At 40.2% G+C, this 21,443-nt stretch overlaps 1 protein-coding gene across 9 annotated transcripts in view; it reads left to right on the top strand.

Annotated features, from left to right (window-relative positions):
• The window catches only part of KMT2C (lysine methyltransferase 2C), a 218,921-nt gene that overhangs the window by 118,271 nt on the left and 79,207 nt on the right, over positions 1–21,443 (top strand). For all 9 annotated transcript variants that reach the window (XM_069859268.1, XM_069859274.1, XM_069859276.1 and 6 more), the window contains 7 exons: positions 1,637–1,799; positions 2,941–3,112; positions 4,913–5,027; positions 5,823–5,995; positions 6,729–6,889; positions 10,594–10,707; positions 11,618–12,357. In XM_069859268.1, the coding sequence (XP_069715369.1) occupies positions 1,637–1,799; positions 2,941–3,112; positions 4,913–5,027; positions 5,823–5,995; positions 6,729–6,889; positions 10,594–10,707; positions 11,618–12,357 (1,638 nt within the window). The remainder of the gene's footprint in view (positions 1–1,636; positions 1,800–2,940; positions 3,113–4,912; positions 5,028–5,822; positions 5,996–6,728; positions 6,890–10,593; positions 10,708–11,617; positions 12,358–21,443) is intronic.

Genomic DNA, 21,443 nt, shown 5'->3' with positions numbered 1-21,443 from the left:
AAAAATGAGAGTTGGTAAGCTCAGTTGTTGCTGTACGTTATGGATACCCTTGTGTGAGCCCCTGACCTGTTCTTTCCTAAGTTTATTTCAGTTTTTACAGAGCTGTGCCCAAGCCTTAAAAAGTATTGTTGCCTTGGTGAAAAAGTGCAAAAGCATGTTGCAGTGCGTCAGGGATTGTAATGAATCCAGGAAAGAAGAAAGGCTGATTGGCTGAATCAGAAAGGTGTGGGTGATGTTTTACAAGCAGGCTGGTGGGATCTCTTCCCTCCTGACTGGAGAACTGGAGGGGTTTTGGGTAGCTCTTTCTGAGACATTATTTCTTTACAGATGTGACTATGGCCTCTAATAATAATAATGTTTATTGATGATTTCTTGAAGTTTGGTGATGGTACTTGTGTAGCCTTGAAAAGAGAGGTGAGAAGAAAGTGCTGGATTATGTAGTGCATTATCAACCCGGAGGGAGTTGTGGTAGAACATGGTATTTCCGTTCCATTTGAATTTCTGATTACAGTGTCTACAGCTTTATACGACAATTTACAGAGCTGTGTGGTTTTTAGTTATAACCTACTTGACAGAGTGCTGTGGTCCGCCTTTACGACTCAATAACTCCAGACTTCTCTACTGACGACACAGCTCAAGTTAGAGAACGTGTAGAAGAAAATGCTTTTGTATAAAGAAGACTCTCAGTCATCTAAGTGTGTTTGGAGAGGGTTTCATTAAACAGTTTAAATTGTGAAGATCTCAGAATGCCACTGAAAGACATAATCCCAGCCACCAGTTTCCTTTTGCTCATTATTCACTCTTTTCTGTCTATAAGAGCTGGGCTGTAGCTATGGTCTGAGCAATCTCAATAGGAAGTAGGAGTGTCCTGTAGTTGGACAGGAAGCTCAGAATGACCCGTCAGTTTGTCCCTGCAGCCCAGAAAGCCAACCATATGCTGGGCTGCTTCAAAAGAAGCATGGCCAGGAGGTCGAGGGAAGGGACTTTCCCCCTCTGCTCCTCTCTGGTGAGACCCCATTTGGAGTCCAGCATTCAGTTCTGAAGCCCCCAGCATAAGAAGAATCTTTTGTACAGGTCCAGAAAAGGCCACAAAAATTCAAAATCCAGAGGGCTGGAGCACCTACCCTGTGAAGACAGGCTGAGAGGGTAGAGGTTGTTCAGCCTGGAGAAGAGAAGGCTCTGGGGAGACCTTATAGCAGCCTTCCAGTACTTAAAGGGAGCTTACAGGAAAGCTGGGGAGAGACTTTTTACGTGAGCGTGTAGTGGTAGGAGAAAGGGTAATGGTTTTAAGCTGAAAAAAGGGGAGATTTAGATTTGAAGTTAGGAAGAAATTCTCCACAGTGAGGTTGGTGAGGCACTGGCACAAGTTGCCCAGAGGCATCATGGAAGCCCCATCCCTGGAGGTGTTCAGGGCCAGGTTGGATGAGGCTTTGAGCAGCTTTGTCTAGTGGGAGGATTCCGTGTGTATGTCAGAGGGATTGTAACTGGATGATCTTTAAAGTCCCTTCCAACTCAAACCATTCTAGGATTCTGCTGTCCGAGGTGTTTTTCTGTTAAATGAGGCTAGGGAAAAGATCTGGCTGAAAAATAACAAGTAAAACCAGTTTTTGAACAATTTGTTTTGCTTGTTTTTCAGCGATGTGCATATTGTAAGCACCTTGGAGCCACTATCAAATGCTGTGAAGAGAAATGTACCCAGATGTACCATTACCCCTGTGCTGCTGGAGCAGGCACATTTCAGGATTTCAGTAACTTGTCCCTCCTTTGTCCAGACCATATTGACCAGGCTCCTGAGAGATGTAAGTACACTGTATTCAAATGATAAGATTAGCACCAGGTTTTATGAAAACTGCTTCACAATAGGATCATCTTTAAAATCCATTTGTTTAGACTTATTTTCCTAGTTCATGGACCCATTCATATATGTTCAGGTGTGAAAAAGATGCAAGTTACAATCTTCTGTTTTCAAAGACTGGCAGTGGCACGCAGCAAAATTAGTGTTTTCTTTCTTTTAATGACAGAACATGGAAAGGGTTGTCTCAAGGCTTGTCTTCCATCAGCTTTTAGTTCAAAAATGTAAAAGAATCACTTGAGTCACTAAAAAGTCACCGAGTCACTAAAAAGCGATTCAAGTTGCATCACAAGAACGGCTGAGAGAACTGTGGCTGTTTGACCTAGAGAAGAGAAGGCTGAGGGGAGCCCTTATTGCTCTCTACTCCCTGAAAACAAGGTTGTAGCAAGGTGTGCATTCGTCTCTTCTCCCAAGTGATAAGGGACAGGACAAGAGAAAATGGCTTCAGGTTGCAACAGGGGAAGTCTTGATTGCATATTAGGAAAAATTTCATCACTGAGAGCGATGAAGCATTGGAACAGAGTGCCCAGGGAAGTGATGGTGTCTCCATCCCTGGAGGTGTTCAAAAACACGTAGGTGGGGCACTTCAGTTTATGGTTTAGTAGGCACAATGGTGTTGAGCTGAAAGTTGAAGTTGGTGCTTTTAAAGGTCTTTTCCAGCCTCAATGATTCTGTGAAATTGTCAGACTTGCTTACTTGCCCTAATTCAAGTTAAAGTAACCATATTGCAAACGATTCAGCTAAATCATATGTTTAGATTTGTTAGGAGCTGTTTGTGCTTCTTCCAAAGAAGAGTTGGTCCTGAAGCTCTCAGTTTTATCTTGAGGAGAATTAAACTTTTTTTTTTTGGTAAGACTTTATTAAGGTTTGGAATTAATGTACTTCTGTTATGAAAAGATTAATTGAGTATATCAGGAACCCAAATGATAGGAGTAGTTATTAAGTACATTAATTAAATTTGAATTTCATAAGAATGATCAAGTTTTGTATGCATGAGAACTGCTGCAGATTTTCTTGGCTTCATTGGGTTCGTTGAATTGTTCATAATTTTGAACGAAATAATAATTGAAAAAATTATTTCTTTGTAGCAAAGGAAGAAGCAAATTGTGCAGTGTGCGACAGCCCTGGAGACCTTTTGGATCAACTTTTTTGTACTACCTGTGGCCAGCACTACCATGGGATGTGCCTGGACATACAAGTGACACCATTAAAAAGAGCAGGTTGGCAGTGTCCTGATTGCAAAGTGTGCCAGAACTGCAAGTAAGTGAGAATTAAAGGATGTGGAGGAGGACAGCTTGAGATTAATGTGCTGTGATTTTTAAACATCCGTTGTATTAACTGTTCTTTGTTTCAAAAAGTATAGATTATTTGTCCAGATATATCTGTTATGATGTTACATTGAGTAGCTGATGAAATCCTTGTGCTGGAAACTTTGTTCCAGAACAGCTGAGCTGCAACTACTGCACATTATACCCCCAGAGTTACCATTATCTTGGCAGGTTCTGGAGAGCAACAGAATCTTTTTCCTCTTTTTATATAGGGGGATTCTTATCAGATTTACCAAATTAACAAATTAGTTTAATGTATTGTGCCTTTACGGTCTGGGAACCTCTGCTCTTCATCGGCTGACATTTCAGCTGTGCATGTGCCACATACTGGGGAGTTCCCCTGCGTTAGGCTCTCTCTTCTATTTCGTAATGTATTTCAGAGCCAGCTAATGAATCACGAGGAAAGCAAAAACATTTAGTAGAGCAAAGAAAGAAGACGTACCATGAGTGACCATAATTCAGTTGTTACAGCAAACAAATACTGAGACAATGAAACATAATTGTTGAAATGTTACAAGAATTCACTTTGAAAACTCCAATTGCTTATACACTTGTTTTCATGTAATGTAATCTGGTGGGCACTGCAGGATTGTTTTGGTTGCTTGTTTTGTTACTAGAAAAACTAGAAAAGAAATATTTTGTTCAGCTTTAGTCAGAGTAGCTGGGACAGCATGAAGGAAAAAAACCACCTCACTACTGCCCTGTGTACCTGATCAGTCAGTGTTCTGCTGTTTTCCAAGGAGAATACTTGGTATTTGCCAGCATTCAGGTTCACCCACTTTGAAGCAGATTGTTCCCTGATCACACACAGTGGATAGCAAATGCCAGCAGTGAAGTTACAATAGTGAAGTGCATTCTAAAAAGCATCCCTAAAGATGCCATGTTGGGTAATTAAGATATTTGCTAACAAACCTTCCTCTTTAGTGGAAAAGTAGAAGAAAATGTGATGTTTTCACACTTACTCTTCTATGCAGTATGGTAGGTTTGTGCCAGTGTTGAAGAAGAACATTTTTAGTGCATGTCCGTGCACATTTACTGTTTTTTAAAATACCAGGTCTCTCAGATAATGAAGTAGTATCTCATATGCCATGCATTGTGAAGCTTTATCCAGGCAGGTCTTGTGGCATACTTATTTATTGAATTAATTTATTTAAACTAAGGCAGAACATGGTGCCTTTAGATGTTGCCAAACTATTTGTTTTATTCTCTGCAAATTTATTTCACCACTGAATTTGTGGTGGAGCTCTGTAAAACATGGTTGTAGGAAAATGGAAATCTTTAATGTTTGTTTTGCTCTTGCAGTCATAGTGATTGACACTGTAGGAGCTCTAGTAGTCAGAAGTGTAGGCTCGTTTTGTTCTTTGGAAAGAGTGTTTGTAGGAAAAAGGACAATTACATGTTCTTTTCAGAAAGAAATAAAGTACGTATTTCAGACTTTGAACTGATTTCAGTACAGAATGACCATTAAATCTGCTTACACACATGTAAATGAAAGTGGGCCAGTTTCTAGAAGTCGGAGTGGTTGCATAGGTGCTGTATTTGTTAAAGTAGGCATAGTGGTCTTGATTCATGCTTAAATATGAATTTGAGGGCCTTGTATTTTGTGCTGTTTGTAAGTGGTGATCTTATATTTTCATGTACTCAGCTATGTGCTTTCCTGTTTAGACTAATCATTAATTTTTTTTTAATGATTTGTTTCAATATTTTTTTAACCACTTGTTACTTCTCTTAGACATTCTGGGGAAGATAACAAGATGCTGGTGTGCGATACATGTGACAAAGGCTACCATACTTTCTGTCTACAACCAGTTATGGATGCTGTACCAACAAATGGTTGGAAATGTAAAGTAAGTTGAAAGGTTTCAGAATAATTCCTTGTCATTATAGGGGCCCAACTTTTGTTACCCACATTATGCTGTTGTAGTTGTATCGCGGATTGCTGTTGCTGTGTAATGTAGTTTCTGAAGGAATCCTGATTCTATTTAATCATGTGGCTCTACATCTGCTCTGTGAGGGCAGCTGTCAATGTGTTTGAAGTGACCTGTGTGGGACAGTAAATCAACCCCCACAAAGGAGTGGGATCCAGGTAGACTAGATAACCAGCACTTAACACCAGCTGCTCTCATGATCTAGACTAAACTAAAATGTAAACGAAAACCTCTGCACTAGGGTATGTAATCTGTGCTTGGAGGCTCTTTGTGTTCAACTGCTTCTTAATAGAAGAGCAGCTCTGCCGCTCAAGGGTTCCTTTGCATTTCAGGAGGGCAGGATAGATTTGTTGTTTTATCAGTAACTTTGTGAGTAAGCAGAAGTAATGATCAAAATACAATTTCAACATAACAAGGGAAGACCCTGTACATGAGGTGTATGTAATTTCGTAGTCAATTTGTGGCAGTCATAAAAGGACTGAGGTTAGGAATGAAAAGTTTGGTCTCTTAAGAAATATTCCTTTCAAGTCAACAAGTAGTGCAGGGAAGCTCTTCTTGCTGTTGCAAAGGCTGTATTATCACATCTTAGATAATTTATTGGTGTTATCAAGGAGAGAAACTTTCTTTAACTCAAAGCAGGAAAGTGTCAGTTAATGGCAGTACTATCACATTGTGAAATATCATAATTAACAACTCAATTCTTGTGATCTCTAGAACTGTAGAGTATGTGCTGAGTGTGGCACACGAACAAGTTGTCAGTGGCACCATAATTGTTTGGTATGTGACAGTTGTTACCAACAGCAAGACAACTTATCTTGTCCTTTCTGTGAAAAACTGTGCCTCCAAGACTTCCAGAAAGATATGTTGCATTGTCACATGTGCAAAAGGTAAGAACCCTACATTTTGTTAAAATATACAAAAATACCTAAAGCTTGTGGTGAGCAGTATGACAGTGACGTGTTTCTGTGAAGGCTGTGTTTGATGTACAGAGTTGTAGTAAGTTGTGCAACAACTTGATCCTTCATCCCTAAATACAGTGAACAGTAGAAGGTAGTCTTAATTTAATCTTAGCAAATGTGTATTAATTGGCAGTTACCTAAGGTGTACAGAGAAATAAGTGCTGCTACTGCTTCTTGCATTGCGTCTCTTTTGTGACCAAGGAGGCCAGAAGGGCTATCCTCCTAACTTTTAAAGACTGTCGTATAAACAGAGTTGTTTGCAGTGGGCTGTTTGATTATATTTTCAAGTAGATGTTCTTTTTTTCATTTTATGTCGTTTGCTATGCCAGTAACTTTAAAAACAAGCACTATTGGGAATAGTTCAAGAATGTAGACTGTTTCATATTCATTGCTGTTGAATCTTGCTGTGCAATCTCTTAATATCACTGTACGTGTTGTGGTGTCCAGTTGGCTTTAGTGACAGTTTAGGTCTTCATGTTTATATTTGTTCACTGCTTGACATACTGATGTGTCATGTCTATTTCTCCTTAATAAAGCATTGGTTGCAGTTTTTTATTTCCCCCTAGGAGTGGAAAATAGTGCTATTTTAAATTGATTTTTACTAGGACACTTTTATATTTTTGTTATTAAAATCATAGTCACACTAAATTAATCTCCCCAGGTGGATTCACATAGAATGTGACAGATCTCCAGGCAGTGAATTGGAGTCTCAGTTGAAAGACTACGTCTGCGCTCTTTGTAAACAAGGAGAAGGGGATCAGGCTCAGTCATGTGATGTAATGGACACTTCTGAACTTATTCCTGAACCTGACAGTATAACAGGTAATCAAACATGATCTTTGTATTTCCAAAATGCTAACATCACATATAAATACCTACAGCTGTCTCACTAAGTCTTTTGTGAACCCAGCACTCATTCTGCGCTGTGGAGTTTATGTATTCCTCTATTTAGCGGCAGCTTATCAAACAATCCACTGGTGAGCTGTTTTCGCATTAAGTTTTCTGGTTTTCTGGCTTCAGGATCTTGTTTTAGGTGCAGGTAAGCACCTTAATGATGGCTCTTAACCTTCCAGCTCCAGCTTCCCAGCCTGTAACTGTAAACCTCTCGGATGTTCTTTGAGGGGATACAATTAATAAATGTATTAATTTGACTGTTGTATTTCTGTGTGCCTAACTACCAGGCACAAGCCAGTTTCTGGTAGATGTTCCTAGAGACATCCAGCTCTCCTATTTCCCTCTTGCTACTTGTCAGTCTCACAGTGCCTGTTCTCGCCATTCCTAGGTGGGACAAAGCAGTGGGAGCTGGACTGTGTTCAAGGACAGGTATATTTAATGAAACAGCTTTTAATCAAGTGTCCTTTTTCATGACAGTGTATGATTATTCATATTGTTTCTGATAAATTCTTGTCTAAATGGACAAGGAAGCAAAAGGTGGAAGGGGAAGTTGCAGAACAGTGTGAGGGGGGCCTACAGGAAAGCTAGGCAGGGGCTCTTTATCATCAAGTGCAGGAATAAGATGAAGGGTAACGGTTTTAAGCTGAAAAAGGGGAGATTTAGATTACACATTAGGAAGAAATGTTTTCCTGTGAGGGTGGTGAGGCACTGGCACAGATTATCCAGAGAAGTTGTGTATGTCTCATCCTTGGAGGTGTTCAAGGCCAGGTTGGATGAGGCTTTGAGCAACCTAGTCCGATGGAAGGTGTCTTTGGCCGTGGCAGGCAAGTTGGAACTGGATCATCTTTATGGTCCCTTCTAACCCAAACCATTCTATGTTTTGGGGTTTTTTTTTTCAAATTGCTCAGTAACATTAAGGAAAGCTCAGAGAGACTTTGCCTCTGTTGGTCCGAGTCCAGTGGGTCATCACAAGACCTGCGTAGTGAACTGGTAACTGAACACCTTTGTGTATTTCACACCGTGTGCTCTGGTGGACAGCACCCACTGTCATGCAGGCTGAATTTCCAGAGAGAAGTACGGTTGTGGTTAAATTTGGAAGGAAAGTAAATCTAACAGATGGAGGTGACTGTCCCACTCTGCATGCTCTGGTGCAGCCCCAACTTGAATGCTGTTTGCAGTGTTGGATGCCTCAGTATAAGGAGGAGATCAGACTATTAGAGTGCGTCCAGAGGAAGGTGACCAAGATGGGGAAAGGTCTGGAGGGGCGAGACTTATGAGAAGTGGCTGAGGTCACTTGGTTTGTTCACCTTGGAGAAGGCTGAGGGGTGACTGCATCGCAGGCTACCCCTTTCTCATGGGGGACAAAGGAGAGGGGAGTGTTGGTCTCTCTGGTGACTGGCAATAGGACATGAGAGAACAGGATGAGGCTGCATCAGGGGATTTTCAGATGGGGCGTTAGAAAAAGGCTCTTCGCTGGTGCAGTGCCCCCAGGGATGCAGTCAGCACACCAAGCCTGTCAGAGCTCAGGAGGTATCTGGGTGACGCTCCTAGATGTGGCGTTTAGTTTTAGGTAGTTTTGTGAGGAACAGGGAGTTGGACTCGATCCTTATGGGTCCCTTCCAACCTGAGATGTTCTATGATTCTGTGAACTGCACTAGTGCTGCCACATGCATGTCTGATGCCTAAAAAGCATTGCTTGTGCTTTGCTCTTTTGTTAAAAGGCATACATAGCTCAGGTGAGTAAGTATGTGTGTCCTCAAAAGCCCTGTAATTTTTTACTGGAAAGGAGAAGTATTGGACTCTAATTTTTATGTGTTCAAACAGACATTTTATGTAAACAAGTTGTTCTCTTTGATGTTAGCCTGTTATTGTGGTTTAACCCCAACTGGCTACTGAGTACCATGCAGCTGTTCACTCATTCTTTCCCCGCAGGCTGATGGGATAGGGGAAGAGAATCGCAAGAAAAGGTAAAACTCGTTGGCTGAGATAAAGACAGTTTAGTAGGACAGCAAAGTAAGAGGTGATGGTGAAGATAATAATAATAATAATAACAATAACAATAGACTGTACAAACAAGTGATGCACAGTGCAATCGCTAACCATCCAGTGTCCATCAGTGTGTTACCAACCTTGTTCTCTTCCTAAATTCAAAACACAGCACAATACCACCTACTAGGAAGAAAATTTAACTGTCCCAGTTGAAACCAAGACACCTGCATGCATCAGTGTGTACCTTTCATGAACAGTAAAGAAATGATGACAAAGGTGATCCTGGTGGAAGAGCAGTGGCAGTGGCTAAATGTCTGTAAATGAGCAGAACCCTTGTCAGTGACCATGTGCACTGAGTTAGGATCAAGTGGGGACTTCAGCCTCTGAAGATCGCATCCCTTCTGAAAGGTTGTTAGAAGCTGATGGACCCCTGGACAGTGTATTTAGAACATTTAGGAAGATGTCCAAGTAATAACCCAAACTTGCACTGGAAAATCTGCTGCTGAAACCCCTTTTGAGTAAGTAACAGGTTTATTTAAAAGGCTAAAGTTTTAATTCTGTTAGGATTTCTAGCTAGTAGAAGTGCTGACAAGCATATTTTTCTCCCCAAGGAAGAACAGGGCTGTCATCTCAACTAGTGGGAACTATCTGGAGCTATTACATCAGTACAGTTACACAGTGTTTTACACCCAGGAGAGCACTTTTATACATTAAAACTGGGTTTGGAGCCAATCTAAATGATTGTTTCCTCAAAGGTAAAATATCATTTTAAAGTCTGCAGAGTCTGAGAGAAGTTTTAAGGTGCTAAAAGTAGCATTACCTAATAGTTTCTATTTTTTTGAATTTTAAAGAGATTTTCTTGAACAGAAGTCTATGTTCATTTGACTTTTTTTGTGCTAACATCTGTGGTGGATCATTCCTCTTGAGTTAATTCTTACTGTATAGTCTGTTTATCCTGCTCCTACTTTATATAGTGCATTTTAATGAATTTCCTTAACTGGAAGAGCTTCTGTGCGAGCAAAAATGAGGAAGTATTTCCTATTGCTGTGGTCTATAATGCTATTGCCAGCAAAAGAAGCTCAGTAGTGCCTTTTCAATGCAAATTCCTATATTTAATATGAGGAGTTCACAGGTTAAGGTATCCTAGTTGTAAAGTGCCAAAACGAAGTTTTAATGTTGTTGAACAGGTAGGTTGAAAACCCGTGTTCCAAGTAGATGGAACCTCACAGCTATACTGTAACCCACTGTAGTATTTGTATAAACGTTTGAAGCCTTCATGCTGCAAGTTCTGCTGAATTGAGAAGACTGGAGTTTGAGAGAAGACCTTTTGTATTGCTCAGGTGATGCAAAAGTCTGTGACCGTATGCAAATTAAATTTTTACAATTACGTGTATGTGATAGCTTTACAGGCATTTTTCACTGTCTGAGAGGTATAAACCAGCTTCAGTGTTACTGAGAAAAAGGCTTTTAATCTTTAAAGAGTACACTGTTCTCCTTAACCTTCTCATTCCCTGATTTGTCCTAACTCCTGTCATAGCGTTAAAAAATGAGTTAGCCAAAAGGTCAAACAGTGATAGCAACTACTGATGCTCAAGTAACAGAATAAATAGCATTTTTTGATAACTTCTTTGCCTCTCTTCAAGCTTGTACAAATGAAATGGAATTGGGAAGTGGAGGAGAGGATGTGACATTTCAGGAACAACCCGTTACTGGTGATGGCGCTGGTCAAGAATCAGCTATTGCATGTGTCACAGACGGTAAGAAAGAGTTTTGCAGTCTAAGAAAATGCCAGTACAGAACCCTTCCATTCAGTAAGGTTTGTGATTCTTCATGATTTGAGGAAAATGATGCCTGGAAAGCAGGAGGAGACAAATAGCATCATTTCTACTATCTGAACTCTTAAGCCAAGAGTACTGACTCATTTGCTGAAGAAGTATTTTATTGTAGGCAAAGAGTCTTTGGAATATTTGTTTAGGAGAAAGTGGTTTTACTTGTTTGGTGAGACTTGCCTTCTCCAAAGGCTGGAAATACAGTTAAAAGCTTTTGTACACTGGAGGTTTATAGTAAAACCCCCTATTTGCTGCTATTTAAATACAGTTGTTCGCGCTTTCTCTCAGGGCTTTTTTGTTTATAGCTGCAAATAACAGGATTGGATTAATTTCCCCTGATGTGTTTTGGGGCACATTGTGGAACTCCTTTCCAGTTTATGTGCTTCATGGTTGTGACTCAACAAGTTTCTTTGGTTAAGGATTTCTTCTTTTCTTTCTCCTCTCTGCAAAGATTAGATACTTAGTTTAATAAACAGATGTACTCGTACAGACGGGTTGTGCTGTTGCAGTTGATCATTTGTGTTCTGGGAATAAATATATCTTATCATTCACACATGAGGTACCAGCCAAAGAAAAAGAATAAAAATAGAATTGTTTCTGGGTCAAGTCCTCTAAATGTGTTAGTGACAATGGAAATATATACAAAAAACATAGGCTACTATGAACTTAAGTGCCAAGAAAGATATTTATGAAGTATATTTTAAGGTGTGTATTAGATTTACTTAAGTAAGGTTATACATACTTGCTGCACTTGATGTGTATGAAGTGTCTTTGTTGACTGGTACGCCTGTGTGAGTTCCTCTTTTTTGTACTGAGCCTTTAAGATTGCTATATTTAGTTCCAGGCATATCACAAGAAGAAAAGACCATGGAACTGGAAACAGACGTCTCTGTTGAAATTAATTCAGCTGAAATGGAAATGTCTCCTAAAAAGACACCAGCATTAGGTGACAGCCAGGCTGAGAAAGTTATGGGAGTGATGGAAGGTGTTCAAGCCGTAACACAGAAGGAGTTAGACAAACAAGTGGAAGAGGCACAGCAGCCACAAGGTAGTGTGGAGGTATCGGAAGTATCCACAGTAGACTCTCGGTCTCTGTCTTCAGTACCTGAGACCATAACTGTGATGCCAGAAATACAGGAAACTGAAAGTAAAGGAGATGCTTGTATCCCTGTAGAACAACAACTGGAAATAATAAAAGTGCAAACAGATGTAGAAAAAGGAGAAACCCATGAAAAGGCAGAAACACCAGCTCTTCTAGAAGCAGAAACTACTTCTGCCAGTGAAGGTGTTGCAAGTATTTTACAAGTTGGAGACAAACCCATAAAATCACCAGCTGAGACTTACCCCTTACTTCCCCCATCAGTTAATATAAACAAGACAAATGTGTCTTCTTCGCTAGATGTTTCATTAGACTTGCATTCTGCACGAGATGTCCAGCACAGCCAGCCCCCAGCATTGCCTTCCACTGCTGGAAGTGCTCTCCCAACGACTTACATATCAGTCACTCCAAAAATTGGCATGGGAAAACCAGCCATCACCAAACGCAAGTTTTCCCCTGGAAGACCCAGATCAAGACAGGTAAGCATGTGGAATATTTCGTTGTGTATTTATGAAGCACCATAAATTATGAAGCAGTTTAAATTTCACTATAATGCATTAAATTCGCCTATTTTTTTAGATTGTAGCATGCTTTTATTCTCCTAAGTGAAAGTTTAGTTTATTTCTTCTAGAAAGTATTTTCATGTTAAATAATTGAAAGATCAGACATCATAAAGGTTCTCTAGTGAGAATTAGTTTCTTGCAGCTCATGCTTAGAGTGAAATAAAAGAAAATTTGTGATATTTTTATTATATATAATACAAATGCAGATCTAGATCATGCTGTGCTTTTTAACTTGCAACTTGATCTTTTTCATATATGCATTTATTTTGGCTAGTATTTTCGAAGGGTGTTAACATTTCTTAAACTGGCTTTATAGAAAAACCCGTAACCCTCCTGTTCCCGTCATGCTGCCAGATGTTTTGTCAATTGTTTTTAATGGTGTTGCAAAGAATTTGATGGCTTTGTTACATTAGCAAATACCATTTAAGAGCCATCTAGTACAAATCATTGTGCTTTGACTGGGATTAAATTTGATAAGTGAAAAGAATCCTCGTCTGTCGCCTTCTGCAACATCATTGTCTCTATTCAAGTCATGTCGTTGTGAGGAAAATGGTTCATCAATCTATAGGATTTATTTTATGTTTGCAAAATTCTACACAAAAAGTATATCAGCGTGACAAATTATTGTTTGGTATCTGTTCTCACAATTTATTTTTAGTCTTGGGGAATTCTAGGTTGATGATTTTGTGCTTTTCTGAAGTTAGTGTTCAAAAAAGCTTTGTATATATTGCACAGTTCTTTCTATTTTTATGTGTTACCTAGGGGTTCAAAATTCCTGGTTCTTAAGAAAAGTCATGAGACTGTGTTCTGAGAGGTTTCGAAGTGTATAATAAAGGCAACAGACATAATATAAGAAATGAAATTTGTTTTAAGAGTATCTCTGGGTTGTTTTTTTCACCCTCATATACAAGCACATACAAAAATAATTTTCCTTTATACTCTGTACTGTATTCTGATGTGGCCCCACCTTCAGTACTGGGTGCAGTTTTGGGTGCCACAGTATAAAAAGGATATAAAGCTGCTGGAGAGTGTCCAGAGGAGGCCACAAAGTTGGTGAGTTGGTTTAGAGGAGAAGTCATATGAGGAGCAGCTGAAGTCACTGTTCAGCCTGGAGAAGAGGAAACTGAGGGGAGACCACATCACAGTTTACTGCTTCCTCACAAGGGGAAGGAGGAGGAACAGATGCTGATCTTTTCTCTCTGGCAACCAATGATGGGACTCGAGGGAACGGCAGGAGGACGTGCCAGGAGAGGTTTAGGTTGGATATTAGGAAAAGGTTCTTCACCCAGGGGGTGGTAGATCACTGGAACAGCTCCCCAGGGAAGCAGTCATGGTGCCGAGCCTGATAATGTTCCAGAAGCATTTGAATAACACCCTCAAACGCATGGTGTGAATGTTGGGGCTGTACTGTGTGGGGACAGGAATTGGACTTGATGATCCTTGTAGTTCCCTTCCAACTCAGGGCATTCCATGATTCTGTCTTAGAAATAAGATTTCTTTACTCAGTTTACCATGCAAATTGAAAAAAGGGTGGAGTTCTCGGGCAGTCTAAAATTAATTCAGTTTTTCTGTTGGAGAAGTTTATTTTCCTCCTTCATGTTCCAGCAAGGGCTGTATTGATTTTTCTATGCAATTTGCCCTTGCTCTGCATTGGAACCAGCATCGTGATACTAGTGATAAAATTAGTTACCTGCTACAGAACCTGTTGAGAAAAACGTGAAGGCTGACTCAAACTGTCAGTGCCTTTAGCAGAATAGATACATGCGTTAAAAAACAAAGCAAAACTCCAATTGTAAAAGTAGCAATTTGTCTATTCCATGTAGAATAGAGTATAGACATTAACTTTGTAATATGTGGTGTGAGTAATGCAGATAAATCTTGAGTTCAGTTATGGTCCAGAATTCAGGTGTAACACAAAATCCTAGTTGTGAAGCTAAATCAGTTCAATCTGTTCAACTCTGCAGTGTATATTTTAAAATAAAGAGGTACTTAGCAGCTTTACAGTGCCTGTTTTAGAGTTGGACAAGTTACTTATAAAATTCCTGATCCATCTTGTAAAAGTATATTGGACGTCTGTGAAGGTTTCTCTTGATTCCAATTATCTTTGTCTTGCACTTTAAACACCTATTCATATGGAACCTCTGTGAAGTGAATAGCAATTTTCTGGTAAGAAGAGCATCGGCGTGCTTCATCCCAGTACACTTACTTACTTTCCACTGATTATTCAGTTCTAGCACAGATCCAAAGTCAGTGAAAAATTGTGTGGAGCAAGTACTGAAAAAAAGTGAGAACCTTGTGGATACTTGATTAGTGAAAAGTAGACATTATTTTCCTCACTTCCTACCAGTGACCTAAACTCAGTTTAACGAGCTGTAGAGATTTGGGCTTGAGGATCTTCCTCAGACTCCTTATCAGTGAGTTTTTACTTCTGTTCATCTGAGTTTCCATGTTTGACGTGAAGCTCGTACCTGTAGATAGTAAGTATTTTGAAAAAAGAGGAAAAGCTTGTATATAGTAAGTGTTTTCTAAACCCAACTTTATTATTAGAGCCTTACTTCTGTTCCCAATGAGTTTAGGAATTCTGTGTTTATTTTGCTGCTGTTAGATTTTTCTAGGTCACTGTGCATTAAGGTATAGATGATACTGTAAAGCCCTGAGGAGAAGGACTTGGGGGTGCTGGTGGATGAGAAGCTCAGCGTGACCTGGCAGTGTGCGCATGCAGCCCAGGAAGCCAACCATATCCTGGGCTGCACCACAAGAATTGTGATGGCTAAGGGAGAGGATTCTCCCCCTCCACTTTGCTCTCATGAGACCTCACCTAGAGTACTGCATTCAGTTCTGGAGTCCTTGGCACAAGAAGGGCATGAGTCTGTTTGAGTGAGTCCAGAGGAGGTAACAAGGATGATAAGGAGGCTGGAGCACCTCCCATACAAGAACAGGCTGAGAGTTGGGCTTGTTCAGCCTTGAGAAGAGAAGGCTCCAGGAAGACCTTATATCAGCTTCCAGTACTCAAAAGGGGGCCAACAGGAAAGCTGGGGAGGTGCTCTTTACCAGGCAGTATGGTGACAGTACTAGGAGCAACAGTTCTACCCTGAAAGAGGGAAGATTTCGATTAGAAGTTAGGAAGAAATTTTTTCCTGTGAGGGTGGTGAGTCACTGGCACTGGTTGTCCAGAGAAGTCGTGCATGCCCCATCCCTGGAGGTGTTCAAGACCAGCTTGGATGAGGCTTTGAGCAACTTGATCCAGTGGAAGGTGTCCCTGCCCATGGCAGTGGTTTGGAACTGGATGATCTTTAAGGTCCTTTCCAGCTGAAACCGTTCCGTGATCATATTGGGCAGGTGCTGGCAGCTGAGGAAAATGTTACCTTCTGATGTTCCATCTCATGTTCCACCCCAAGTGTGGCCTCACTGCTGAAGAAGGGACATAATCTTAATTGAAAACATTTTAGCCTAATACTGTTTCAGTGCTTCCCTGTCTGAAGATGATTACATTGATTCAACGGAAGTTGAAAGTAGGGAAAACAATTCTGGAGATAAAAAAGCTTCTATGACTTTAGAGGTATAGATTTTTGTAGTATATCAGGTGACGTGTGGTTCTTCTCTGGGTGTCACTAATGAGGATTTTTGCCTTCCTTAAAGCAGGTTGACTTTGTGGGTTTGAGGCCTGCTTCTTTCTGTTTGAAGAATAACACATGATGCTGTTGTGTTGCTTTGTGTCAGGACCTAGGTTATGCAGTAAAAATGTTGTCTTGCAGCTGGAGGAGTTCGTAGCAACCTGTCTTAGAGGGTAGCAAAATCAAGAGAAGAGTTGCACAAAGGAGCATTGGGTTGTTTTTATTGATTGAAGGGGTTGTGTCTCCTGTACTTACTGAACTAAGATTGGCTCCACAGCTGCTGGCTTTCCTTGCACAAAGGAGCTGTCAGTGCAGAGCTGATTGCTCGCCCAGGACTGTACAAGTTTGGAATAGGTACTTCATAAAGAGCCAACATCAGCCAGTCTCCACAGGTGGCAATATTCTCCCATTTTCTCCTGGATTTAAATCTTTTGATGTGTAGTTCACCTTGTTGGTATGTCCTGTTCCTGTTTAAAAGGAACAAACAAACCAACTTACTGCAGTGGGTTGATGGAACTTCATAGGAAGAAGAATAGGGAAAAAAAATTCTCTGGATCCTGAATGTATTGCTCCACAATTTTATTATATACATGCCTCACTGGAGTCAGGGGAATCCATGTGAAGGAATAGTTTCAGATTTGGATTTGTTCTCATTAAATTTAATGTATTGTGCCAGGCAGTAGGATGAGTGGTTATGCCTTTCTTCAAAATTTATTAATCCAATTGCTAATAAAATATATTTGAATACTTATTCAGTTTTGTTATTGAATACAGAGCTGCGCATTATCTGAAGTGATTTCTTATGTTGGATCTTTATAGTCTGTACTTGTGATAGGCTTTAGTAATGTGTCTGCCACACTACTGCATTACTCCTATTTTGGAAGGACTAAAACCCATCTCTCAAACTGTGAAGATAACATTCAGCATGAAAAGGCTTCAAGAGGCCCATCCAGGGTGCTGTCAGTGATGTTGTCGTCACCACCTCTCTCCAAGCTCGTGCTTTTGCAGGCATCACTACTTTGGTTAGAACCAACAGGAGAAAATCCATCCTCTAAACACAGGGAGCTGAGTATAAATCAACATGTAGGTTGATTAGATTTGCTCTTGCTGGTACAGTCTTGTCCCACTTTGGAGAATGGATTTGTTCTGTGTCAGTGTACTATCAGGAAGGTGTACTTCTGCTGTCAGTGTGTGTTAGGATCATAGAATCATGGAATAGTTTGGGTTGGAAGGGACCTTAAAGATCATCCAGTTCCAGCCCTCTGCCATGGGAGATGTTCAGGCTGCCCAAGATGAGGCTGCACAAAGCCCTGTTCAACCTGGCCTTGAACACTTCCAGAGATGGGGCATCCACAACTCCCCTGGGCATCGCGTTCCAGTGCCTCACCTCCTTATGTCTTGTCTTAATCTTCCCCTCTCCAATTTATAGCCGTTCCCCCTTGTCCTATCATTACAAGGCTTTGTAAAAAGTCCCTCCCCAGCTTTCTTGTAGGCTCCCTTCAGATACTGGAAGGACAGCACAGTATTCATACCTTCAGCTGCAGGTGAGCTTTAGATCTGCATCCAGCCTGGCTAGAGGACCCTATGTCTGCCCGGCTTAACATCTCACCTACTGTGCATGGGTTTTGGTCCATGAGCTGGCTGTATTCTATTCCAGTTATCCTTCTCCACAGTGGAGCCGAATTGGTTCTTACATAAGTCTGAAATGTAGTTGTTTGTGGATCAGAACTACTCACTAGCAGCTGCTGGCCTGATGAAGTTTCTGCTGTGCTGTCCTCGGAGTTGTGTCTGTGCAGTGTCTTCTCCATGGAATACGCAGGTTCTCCATCCTTGCCTATAAACTGCAAATTGATGTATACCTGGTTTGAAATAGGTCTTCACAAGAAAGATGGGTATTTTTCCTGTAGAGGTAAACAATATAAGATGTCCCTGCTCTTGCAGGGGGGTCAAATTAGATGACCTGTAAAAGTCCTTCCAACCCAAAGCATTCTATGATTCTGTACTTTATATGGTATCGGGTATGTTCTGTGTCTCTGAATTGAACACATTTGAAATAGTTGTTCTTGCTCCAGCACTGTGTACTAGAAAGCATAATATGAAGTCAGTAAATGGAGGGCATTACAACGTGTGCAGCATAGTAAGACTGATGGATAAAGAGTTGAGCAAGTTCTATATAATAATATTGAAGAGAAAATAGTAATCTTCTGGTTTTGTTACACCATAGGTATTATTTTAGAATGCATTCCATGGAAAAGACTATGATTAGAGGTATTTAATTTTCATTTTGAAGATACTGGTGATCACTACTGTACAGCTCATTACATGTGTCTATGTGGTTTAAGCGATTTTCTAAAATCACACTGAAAAATGCAGTGAAGGGTTTCCATGTCTGTTCTTTTTGGGGTATTATGGCTTTTTTTTTGCTGTCTTCAGTTAGATGGTACCACAAAGTATGTTTTCGTAGTGGTAGATTTTGAAAAAGATCAAAGAAGGGTTAGTTTTTACTACAGTTTTAATGGGGTTTTTTTATGAGGGGTGGTCTATTTTGAACAGATTAAGTTTTGTTCACAACCCTAAAATTATGTTGAATATTAAGATGCAAATCCAGGTTTGTGCATTGGCAATTGCGGTAGATTTCCTGAAGCATTAAGCAGCTGAACACAGCCGGTGGTAATTTAGTGAGATCTTCTGACCTTCACTGACACTGGGTTTCCTTTTGCTATCATTTACTTGAAGCTGTTGTTCAGTTTCGAGGACTCGGGAATACAATGGAGAGTTAGAGCTTCCTGTTTCTGTCACAGCACATAATTACTGCGGTGGTGCTGAACAGAACTTTCTCTTCAGTGTTGGGTGGTAATAGACATTAATTAAAAGCCAAAATATAATTAATGCATCTCTTTGATGTAATTCATTTGTTCATAGTATTGTGGAACTGTGTGTTTTTAATTAAGTTTATCTGACCAAGAATTCAAATGTTTCTGATCTACAATAAAACTTGGATTAAATTTCCAATTTAATTCTTGACAATATGGTTCATGAATCCTATACAATTCATTTTGTTTTGCAAGACCAAGTATTTCACACTCAGATTTAATATTCTATTAGCTTTTTAATCTTTTGAATATACTTAATCACTGGAGAAGTGAATCATCTTGCAAGCAAAATGATTTTGTATGACCAAAATTAGTAGGTAGTTTGAGGTGTTGATTAAGTATTTTCAGCATGTTTGATATCTTGAATTCTGACCCTTAGCCAGCACGTTGCCTCCCTTACAAACTGATGTAAAGATTGTTTCTACAATACACAGACATTCTTTGTGTTGCTGTACAGATTTTCTGTGACTTGCCTTATAAGAACATTACTTACTGTGCATTATGAATTTTAGAAACATAGGGAAACTGTAGCTAAAATTCAATGAAAATTTTAACTTTATCTTGCTAAAATGGAATGTTGTGCGATATTAAAAATATGGATGGCGTAGTAAAAGTAAATTTCCTTTTGCTGCAGACCTTGATGCAGTTGCTCACTGATGTGACAGTGCTTAGGAAAAACATGAGGTTTTGACAGAGAACTGATGAATAAATTACAGTGCTCTTGGTATGACAAAATCAGCCTTGCCATTTCTGCCCAGTGGAAGCTGCTAGAAGCTTGAGGAGTAGGATTTACACAACCGCGGGTACCTGTGATGTTGCAGAACAGCTGTAGTCACTTGGACCGAAGTTCACATCAGAGCTGATGGAGAGAAGTAGGGTGAGACTTGTCCAACACTTTCCATCCCATGCAGCATTTTGCCCTCTGCAAGCGCCCACTTACCTTTGGTGACCGTGCAGGGACCCCAGGGTGGTTCAGCACTGGTAGAGCGATGTGTGTTTCAGAAGAGTCACCCCAGGAACGTGCTGGGGTAGGTGAACCAAACCTCTGTTTCTGTGGAAGTTTGCTTGCTTTTTTGCCCGTTTTTGACTTGGTGTGGTTACGCCCATGTTGTGTCAGGAATATTATGCCCTTACATCCTGGATGTACACAAGGAGTCCCATCCGTTTGTGGCCTGGCAGGTGCAGAAGGTTTCTGCTCAGCCCTGTTACCCCGTTAGAGTTTGTTAATCCTTTTGATCTGCTGAGTTGTCCATGTAACTGAAGTCAAGCAAAAAACTGGGAGAGCAAACTATTGCCCTGTAAGCTGTTTACTGCAGCAATATTTACTTTAACCCAAGTGCAGAGATGTTGCTGGCATGAGCAGTTCAGCTGGAGTATTTTTTTTGAAACACCTTTTCCAAAGGCTGGACAATGATAGGAAGTTGACTTTTAAATTACGTTTGTCCTAAACGTAATTTAGGAGTAGCTAAACTCCTAGAAAGCAGATTTATGCTGAACACCAGCATGTCCATACTGAGGGTTGTACCACTTGGACAATGTTGGCATTTTTAAAACACAATAGTTATGCATAATTAGGCTTTTAGGTCAGTGACAATCTTTTTCTTTTGGATCTATTGTTCCAGCTTGAATACCGAGCTGTGTGGAGGTTACTGCCTCCACAACTCTGCAAGCAGAAGGCATCATATGAGCTTTTCTTCATCTGCTCAAGGGTAGGCAAGGTGTAGCTCATCCTCACCTTCATCAGCAGATTGAGCTAACCTGGCTGGGCCTTACAGGGATTAGGGAGATCTTGCCCGTGATCCTTCTAGCCTGAAATCTGTTGAGGGTAGTCCTGTTTTCAGTCGGTGCCGTGTTAGCAAAATACCTATTTATAGTTTGAAATGAGTATACTTCTGATGAGTTTTTGTTTCCCACGTATTCTTGATGGAAAAACTTATCATTTCAGAAAAAAATCCCCCCACTTTCCAAAGCTTTCTCATCTATTTTAGTGCTTATTATTGTATAGACCAGTATTCAAAAGTGTAAATGTGTTTAGGCTTGCCTCTGTGAACGGTTATGCATGTGTGAATAGTCAGGATTATTACTATGCGTGAGGTTATTCCCTATCATCTGTGTGATTCTACTATGGAATGTTATTCTCGAGAAGGTTTCTTCTCATCCTGGTAGTCACTGTTTCTTACTCTTACAAACTTGGGATTAGAAAAATGCATTATCCTTTAAGTATTCTAATTTGTAAATTGAAAATGTAGTTAGTTATTTTGATGGCTGTCTCTTACACAGGGTTCGAGGAAGTCTTACACAGATTTTTAAGTGTATTAGGAACTTCAGCAGGTGTTTTTCTTGTCCATCCTAGCACTTCCTTCTTGTTTTGTAATATTTCTTGTGACAGAGTTGTACAATATCTCACCATGATGGGAGCTATATAAATAGGGGTAGTAGTTTAAAATAGCTTGTAGGTACTCCATGTGGATGTATATTATTATTGCATGTATACAAAAAATATTAACATCTGATA

The sequence above is a fragment of the Phaenicophaeus curvirostris genome, chromosome 6 (assembly GCF_032191515.1).
Source record: "Phaenicophaeus curvirostris isolate KB17595 chromosome 6, BPBGC_Pcur_1.0, whole genome shotgun sequence".
In the NCBI taxonomy this organism is placed as follows: Eukaryota; Metazoa; Chordata; class Aves; order Cuculiformes; family Cuculidae; genus Phaenicophaeus; species Phaenicophaeus curvirostris.
Note: the sequence above shows the minus strand (reverse complement) of the source record. Positions and strands in the feature narration are given on the sequence as shown.